Source organism: Quercus robur, chromosome 7 (assembly GCF_932294415.1).
Source record: "Quercus robur chromosome 7, dhQueRobu3.1, whole genome shotgun sequence".
NCBI classification, from domain to species: domain Eukaryota; kingdom Viridiplantae; phylum Streptophyta; class Magnoliopsida; order Fagales; family Fagaceae; genus Quercus; species Quercus robur.
The window spans coordinates 8,058,098-8,067,048 of record NC_065540.1 but is presented as its reverse complement, the minus strand read 5'-3'; the positions used below and the strand labels follow the sequence as shown (position 1 = coordinate 8,067,048).

The 8,951-nt window shown below is 35.3% G+C and overlaps 1 protein-coding gene across 3 annotated transcripts; it reads left to right on the top strand.

Moving 5' to 3' along the window:
* Positions 1 to 2,193: 2,193 nt before the first annotated feature.
* LOC126692038 (protein PSK SIMULATOR 1-like) lies at positions 2,194 to 5,966 on the top strand. Of its 3 annotated transcripts, none has more exons than XR_007644928.1 (3): positions 2,194 to 2,475; positions 3,094 to 4,989; positions 5,639 to 5,966. XR_007644928.1 is itself a non-coding variant. In XM_050387446.1 (2 exons), the coding sequence occupies exon 2, from the start codon at positions 3,121 to 3,123 to the stop codon at positions 4,840 to 4,842; it is 1,722 nt and encodes a 573-aa protein (XP_050243403.1). In that variant the 5' UTR covers positions 2,194 to 2,475; positions 3,094 to 3,120; the 3' UTR covers positions 4,843 to 5,275. The 3 variants fall into 3 exon arrangements, 1 of the variants encoding a protein (XP_050243403.1); XR_007644927.1 differs by having other exon boundaries at positions 5,592 to 5,966; XM_050387446.1 differs by lacking the exon at positions 5,639 to 5,966 and having other exon boundaries at positions 3,094 to 5,275.
* The last annotated feature ends 2,985 nt before the right edge of the window (positions 5,967 to 8,951 follow it).

Below are 8,951 nucleotides of genomic sequence, written 5' to 3'. Positions count from 1 at the left end.
AAAGGCAAAGTTTTATGGGCATGTATTTACTGTTTATATTTAATGGAAATACTTAAAATATTCTTATAAACAAGTTCAATTTAGATTGATAGCCCTTTTGATTTAAAAATAAATAAAAACGATGAGTAAGGATGCCCAGTGTATGTACTAGCAAACCAGAGAGCGTTAAGCAATTTGTGCAGGATAAACGTGAATGACAGTTGGCCCAAATGATTTGGGTAGTAGGGCTGGTTTGTAGCTCGTTTATTGAGATTTGGGCTGATTGGTCTGGCCCAGTCCAGTAGGGACCGCTGCTCAAAGGATTTGTAGGATAAAAAAAAAGCCCTCATGATTCAGACTTCAGAGTATCCATAGCTTTTTTTTTTTTTTTTTTTTTGAGGGGGGCTGAAAGTATCCATAGCTTGTAAGAATAAAATATAACTCATTCTGATATTGACCTATGGTCCAAAAGAGACAGTATTTGCCCTTGCTTTTTTTTTTTTTTTTTTTTTTTCTTCTTCTGGAAAAAAAAAAAAATAAAACCTAGCAATTGAATTTTTTTTGGGGGGTGGTTTGGGGGGGGGGGGGGGGGGGGGTGTTGTGGAGGCTAAAAAACTGTATTAATATGGGAGCTATTGGGTGTTGTGGAGTAATTTACAGTGTTAAGTTGTCAAAAGATAATCAAATTGTCAATAAAGTAGTGGAGTAGGTACACGGAAAATGATAAAATATATTTAAACTTTTTTTTGAATAACATTAATTTATTAGTATTATTATTAAGAAAAAAAAAAGGGCTTGGGTGGGTATTGTTTCCGCACCACTTAAACTCTTGTATTGTGTTACGATGTGAGACCACTTGAGCCCTAATGGGTTTTGTCCTTACTCGAACTCAATTTTTAGACTTATAGGTGTGATGAGTCATAAGGGCTTCCTACCACTAAACCACCTCTCAAAGTGGTAAATAGTGCACTAATTTATTAATGAAAACCGATACAGGGGTTTGAGGAAGAAAGATTATCTAGTTGACTACTTCATCATCCAATAAAGTTAGCTTCTCTAACAATATAATTTATAGATCAAAAGGAAACAGAAATAATAAAGTTCAAATATTTACAATAATAGAAGCTACAAACAATGGGGAAAAATGAAAGAGAAGGCAATAGGATTAATAACATTTAAAGTATTGCCTTCCGAAATGAAACTGCTAAAACCCTCACAGAGCATTCTTAACCACAACAAAAAGGGTTGCTTTTGCTTCTGCCCCATTAAGAGTCACATGTGTCAAAAAAAAAAAAAAAAAAAAAAAAGAAAAAGAAAAAAAGAAAATCCATAAGAATAAAATTTTAGTTTTATAGTTGCGACAAACAGATGAAAGAAGAATATGAGATTGCTACATCAAAATATACTTTCATAGAATAAGCCCCTGCAAGAGGAGGATTGCAAAGGACTTGTCTAGATTCTAGAAGTTCTGACATACATATACAAGAAACAAAAGAAAATGTGTTCAGAAAACACCATTGGACCACATTATAGGCAAAAGGGCAAACTCCAAGAAACAAGAATAAAAGAAAAACAATATTGCAACTCTATCTAGCAAATGTTTAGAAAATGTTTTCAGTTTTGAGCTAAACCATTTGCTTAGTAAAACAGGCTGTTGTTTGGTTGTTTTTAGTTTTCATTTCTAGACTGAGGTTCTCAAGCACAAACCGCAGGAAATTCCGGCTTTTGTTTTTTTTTTTTTTGACCTTAGTCATTTTCTACCAAATACATTCATGTAAGATACTAATCATATATATTATACTCAACCTCGAAAAGACTATGATTTATAAAATCTATAATCTATAACTTATTGTGGTTGAATAGTGAATACAGTTGTACTTTGTACAATTCTTGGACTAACATAGTTGAATGAGAAGCATATGCTTTAAGTGTTTTGGGTTCAAACTTCAAACAAAGCATATCCATTCTCCACCAATAAGAACCACCAAACGACCCAGCAAACAGACAAGACTATAACAACACAGGCTCAACAAAGGAAAACACATATGGCCCTTCACACTTTCCAAAAGGCCCAAACATATTCTGAAAAGAGACTGAGAGACTCCTTTTACAACCAAACACTTAAACATTACAGTCCAAAAACTAGTCGACCCAATAAAATATTGCATTAGTTTTTTTAGTTATATCTAAGAAAAAAAAAATCTTATATCCTTTTACCTCGTTTTGACCGATTTTTATTCACTGTTTTTCACCACTCGGAGTCACTCTTCACTTTAGTCTTGTCCCCTTTGTCCTGTTCGGCTGTTCTCATCTGTATAAATCTTCAGTCCGTTGTGTTGCCACGACTTTACGCCGGTGGTGCGTACTGTATAAATCTGCGTACCCCTATACGTTTTTCTTCTTCTTCTTCTTCAGCTTCATTTTGCTTTGGATAGTTACACACTTATAGAGTTATAGTTATACTATATACGCCCCAGAGTTTCTTTTATCTCAACGGTAAGTTGTCTTTCTTTCTTTTTTTGTTTCTAGTAGTTCTTGATTTCACTTCTGTTAGTAATTATTCTTTGTGGTTTTCAAATCTGTAAATTTTTTTTTTTGGGCTAGATTTGGGGTTGAGAAAATGTAGGGGAGAGACAAGAAAAGAAGTAAAGATTAAGTTTTTGAAATTGCTTTGGGCTTAAGCTTACTGAATTGTCCACTCAAGTGAGCTTAAACTGAATTTTTTAGTTTAAATTTGAAATCTTGTTTTTCATTTCCTTCTGCTTTCTCGGCAACCAAAAGAGGGTTAAGTTAATAAGTTTAGCATTTGGGGGTATGGGTTGTTTTTTGGTGCTGATTCTTAGTTCTTGTATGAGATTAAGCTTGAGAATTTGGTAGTTTTTGTGTCATTTTTTTTTTTTTCATACTTTTCACATTTGCCGTTCTGTTTCTTTAACGAAGTTGACTTTTGGGTCTTTTTCTTTTCTAGAATTTGATGCAGCATGAAAGTGCTCAATAGTTAGTCAATGCTGTAACTAAAGTGTGATTTGATTATTTGGATGTGGTTTCTGACTTTCTAATTTTGGTTATGCGTTTAATTTTGTTACAGGAATTTATTTAGATTTTTTTTTGTAGGTTTAGCTTTGTAGTGTATGCACTTTAATGGGGGGTGAGAGGGTGGGTGAGTCTTGGTTTGGTAGTTTGAGGTGGATTTCGCGGAAGAGTTCGTCGGACACTAACAAGGGGGCGATTGAAATTTTGGCATATGAAGTTGCTAGCTTGATGTTAAAGGTGGTTAATTTATGGCATTCTTTGAATGACAAGGAGGTTCCTATGTTGAGGGAAGAGATTGTGAACTTGGTTGGGCTTCAAAAGCTGATATCCGAAGATGATGATTACTTGATGGAACTTGCATTGAATGAGATAATTGAGAATTTCATATTTCTGGCAAGGTCTGTGGCCAGGTTTGGGAAGAAGTGTAGAGATCCTGTGTACCACCGTTTTGAACAATTTGTTAATGACCCAATTCAGAATAGTTTTCAATGGGTAGGCTGGGAATATAAATGGCAGAAGATGGAGAGGAAAGTAAAGAAAATGGAGAGATTTGTTGCTGCCGTGTCACAATTGTCACAAGAGCTTGAGGTGCTGGCAGATCTTGAACAAACTCTAAGGAGAATGCAGAATTCTGAGTCAAATCAGATAAAAGTGCTTGAGTTTCAGCAGAAGGTAATCTGTCAGCGTCAGGAAGTGAGAAATCTGAGGGACATGTCTCCATGGAATAGAACTTATGATTACATTGTCCGGCTTCTGGTGCGATCACTTTTTACAATACTAGAGAGGATAAAACATGTCTTTGGAACTTGCCCAGTGTCATGTATAGACGGAAGCATTGATTCTCAGCTTAGGAATATCGAATTTTTTCCTCGTTGCCGTTCCTCTTCTGGTCTTATGCACTATTCCAATCATCCATCTGAGAATAATCCGTTTGGGTTCTACTCAGGACCCATTGAGAGGCCAGCTTCAAAGCCAGGAAATGCCGACAAGAGTAGAAGAAAGGACAAGCAACGACAAGATCGTCATCAGTCATCAACCATATGTGGAAACCACCTGAATATGGAAACCAAACGGTTAGGTCATATTGGGCCTTTCATAGGGTGCATGGTTGGTGGAAACGAATCTCCTTTTCTGTCAAGCTGCAAGCCCACTGGTGGTGGTTCTATGAGGTTGACTGGAGTTCGTATGAAGAATGGTTACAAAACAGATAACAAAAATATGGAATCTGTCTCTTGCAGTGACAGGATCTATTGTAAATTATCCTTTGTCAACTCTAAGTGTAAGTTGTGGATTGCACCTCCATCTACTCTTGGCCATGCTGCTTTAGCTCTCCACTATGCAAATGTGATTATATTGATTGAAAAACTAATTTTGTCACCTCACTTAATTGGCCTTGACACAAGAGATGACCTGTACAATATGTTACCCACAACTATAAGAAAGGCTCTGAGGGCGAGGCTAAAGTCCTATACCAAAACCATGGCTTCAACAGTCTATGATGCTGCCCTAGCAGCAGAGTGGAGTCTGGCACTAGTGCGGATATTGGATTGGCTCGCTCCACTTGCTCATAATATGGTAAGGTGGCATTCTGAGCGGAATTTTGAGAAGCAGCAAGCATATTGCAGAACAAATGTGCTACTGGTCCAGACCCTTTACTTTGCAAATCAAGCTAAAACTGAAGCTGCAATTACCGAACTTCTTGTAGGCCTGAACTATATATGCAGGATTGGTAGAGAAGTTAATGACAAAGACTTGCATGAGTCTTCTGGCAGCAGTGCTTGTAGTGATAATATGTTGAAAAGTGATGGCATTGCTTATGATGTTTTATGAACTACATCAGACTTCTTGTAGTTGTTGTAAAATGTACATGATTGGTATGGAGGAGTGTTCTGTTCAAATGGGATGTGGTACCAGACAGCGCTTCCCGGAGATTACAGTTATTTTTCAGAGCAGCAAAGGCATTCCTCAATTATTGAGGTATTGTTCTGAGCTTCCGATTGACTTACTGTTTTTCCTGCACTGGAGCTTGTTTTTTGCTAATTGAGTTCGTCTATAGGGATTTAGAGATTCTTTTATTTGTGTCTACATTATATAGTGGATGATTTGCCATTTCCATGTAAAGCATATTTAGTATTGTAATTTGTAACATCAAGCTCCCATGGTCTCAGGGAAGGCATATTTAAATCGCTCTTTTAACATGTTTGTGATGTTAACATAATGTCTGTTGAATGGAAGGAGAGCTTTCTTCTGCTTTGTAACTCAACACCAACCCCCCCCCCCCCCCCCTCCTCCCTTTTTTTCTCACTATTCTTCCTTTGCATGATAACAGAATCAATATTTTTCCTCTATTCCTTATGAGCAATGTTATTGATAATACAAATTTTACTATATAGACTTACAAGTTACAAATTGATCTGTAGCCAATCACAAAAATAATTAAAATATTCATTTATTATATTGTTGAAGTGGGCACCAATTACATTTCTTGTCATGTTAGTTTATAAACATTTTGCAGTAAAATAGCATTCCTCCTCTCTTGTGTTGCGGATCTTGATTTTGATTCTGATGTGGCTGCACAGCTTTACTTTGCATGACATGTTTGGTTACACAACTTTGTCTTTTGAAGCCATAGATCAACTCAAAGTTCACCCTGCTAGTAAGGCTCCCTTACCTGATATCTGCTTCATTGAAGGCAATGGCTCCTCCCTAAAATCCCTGTTCTTTCCGAATGTATAGATTTACCTGAACTTGTTTGTTTCTGGGCTTTGGGTTCCCCATGAAGTTGTGCCTTTTGTGGAAGTAGTGCTGGAAAAGCAGGATGTAACTGTTTGTCTTCTTTCACCACATCATTATTGTTTTGTTAACAGTTTGCTAGAAAAGCTTCCATTTGTATTGCTGCTTGTAGATTTTGTCTTAGAAAGAAGGATAACTGAAGCATAAGCACATTCAATATTGACCTGATCAACACAACCAATTATATTTCTTATATTTTGGTGGATGACAATTTTGAAATTTCAGCCTTCATGATGATGACAAACTGTGAGCGGCCTAAAATTATTGTTTTGATCGTCAACACTGAACAAAATTAAATAGATGATGGTAGCCATTCACTTCTTTTTTCTTTTAACATGTATGTGGAGGACTCTTGGAGCGCTTGATTCTTCTTCCCTCAAGTGTATGATTTCTTTATTCCATTCACACTAGGTAATTAGTGGAAGAAATCTTGTGGGGGCGATTCAAATATATTGGTTAGGAGTTTTGAAATTAGGATCTCATGAGCCTTAGAAACAACTAGTACCACATTTGCCTTTTTATGTTATCCTTACATTCTTGCAATATTTAAAAGAAGACAAATGCAAGCTAGCAAAAAAGATAAAACGAGTACGTCGCTATCGTGCCTATCTCGGTTACATAGCTTTACACAAAGTAACTTCTTTATTTTTACATGAACTAGCACTTTACTTTTTGAAAAGGGTTTAGAATCACAGTGTAAGACCAGGTTTTCATTCAGACAAAATATTACGGTAAAATTAAAATAAGTTTAGTTAATCTAGGTTTTTTTTGAATTTTTTGTGAAAGATTGTCACAGAGAACTATTTTAAATTTTTAATAATTAATCAATGCACCATATGGCGAAAACATTTTGCAGGATGTGACACTCATGTTAAGCTGATAGATGATAAAAAATGGGATTTCTTTTAGAATTTTTGGGCAAGACTTAAGAATAGTATTTAGATGCTCTTTCTTAGGTCTTTTTAAGATTCTATCATGTGGATTTTCTCTTATGAGATGGAAGTATATTTTTTAATTAAATACTCACATAGCTAAATCTTAAGAATGAACAGTCATAGAGCTTGAAACTTTGGCTATATTGAAGGCTTTACAGTTTGATATTGATTTGAGTTTGGAAGATGTCACTCCTGAGGGAGTTTCAGAGATTGCAATGAATGCTTTGAATGCAGATTTGCAGTCTTTGGAATCCTTTGGTTTACTTAGTCATGATGTTAAATGTTTTGCAAGTTTATTTCATTGTATTAGGTTTTCACATATTCGTAGAGAAGGATTGTTGTATTATCACATTAAGAGAAACGACAATGGAGTTGCTCATAGTTTGGCTAAAAATGCATTATACATACCAGATTTTCAAGTATGGATGGAAGATGTCCAATCTCATATTGGTTCGATTTTACAATTAGATGTAGTTGAATTTTATTAATAAAATCCATCAATTTTTTTCTCAAAAAAAAAACAGTATTTAAGGTACTGTACCTAAGTTTTGTCAGTATCATTTTAAGGAAGTTTTAATACCACTTTTATGAGAAATATAAAAAGCAATAAAAAAAATCAATGGAATTTTTCTTTTTCCATAAAATGTTTCTAAAAATATTTTCTAATCTAATGCCCTACATCCGTTAACTTTACCTTTCATTTAAAGTAAACCATTTTAGTAATTTTAATTGATATAATATGTTTATTATACTTTACCATATCAATATATATATAAAAACAGAGACCTTATACACTAACCTCATACGGGAGTGAATGAGGTCTTACCAAGTGGCGCTCTAATTTTGCATTTAGCTTCTTTTTTTTTTACCTCTTTCAATAAGCTTTACCATATCAATATGTGCTGTGATGATCTCAAGCATTTTCACTTTTTCAGTTTTCTATTAAAAAGTGAGATTACACAATTTGGCCAATTCGTCAATATTTTATACTTTTTCTTTTTTGATGAAGTTTCATACTTGTAAGGGTAAAATTTCCAAATCAAACAACGGGCCTTGGGTCCTATACAGAGTCCAACTACAACCCAGGAGAAAATGGGTCGCCAAAACAACTTCCAGCCCAACCCTAATAAGTCCAAACTTATTCAAAAAAGACATCTGAGGAGGAATGTCTCCTCGGACGTGCCAAATATAGGCCCAACATGCACCCTATCCATAATGAGGAATCACTCCAGACAAATATTGGTAGTAAGAATGAGCCTCTCAAATCAGGGAGAAGAACGAGAGCATAGGATGTTCAGGGGGAGACCCCAACTGCTGCATTAAATGCAAGGAAACTACTTTTCTGGCCACATTAATGTGGAGAAGACAGACGAACAGTGTTACCTTGACCACTGCAACTCACAGAAAGGTAGAGTGGATATCCGATGGGACAGGCACTCAAGTGAAGCTCCAGATAATCAACAAGTGTAGGGCTCTTATTACTTAAAAGAGTCTATATAAGAGAACTTAGAGAAGGGCATCCCCATGAAAAAGGGATCGGAAAAGGCCAGAAAAAAGAGAGTAAAAATTATATCCTTTAATCAAGAACATAGGTGCACCCACACATTTCTTCGGACTGAACACCCAGTAGAGATAAAGGAGATATTCTTACGTTCAACCGCTGCATGGCTTAAATTTTATTAACATTCACGTCGTTGAGTCCTAGTTCTGTAACCCGCTCTCTACAAATTCATTGTCTAGAGTTCTTTGGGCCAGAGTCACCTACTTGCTAGGCTTGGGCCTTAAAAACTAACCCTACAATACTTTTCTCACAATCCATAATTTTGAGAAAAGTTTGTGTTTTAGAAATTTTCTTAGCACAATCCTTTAGACGGTCCAATTATTTTTTCAAAGAAGACCTTTCTTTTGAAGAAATTGTATTAATGCAATCCTTCTATGTACAACTCTTTCTTCTTCCTTTTCCCTTCCTTTACTTTTTCCTCTCTTCTTTCTTTTTCATCTCCCTTACAACCAAACAAGATATTAGTTTCCAAATTCAGCTAATAAAAAAAAAGTTTTGAGTATATTAATAAAAAGAGTCTGAATTTGGTAAGAATGAAGTGTAAAATTTATGTTTTACATCATCCAATAAGAGATGTCACATAAGCTTTTTACTTAAAATTCAGTATATAATACCACAATTAATAACATCTTAATAAACTCCCAATTTGG

Excerpts from the sequence above, each read along its gene's own strand:
- LOC126692038 (XM_050387446.1), top strand. The coding sequence starts at position 3,121 with ATGGGGGGTGAGAGGGTGGGTGAGTCTTGGTTTGGTAGTTTGAGGTGG.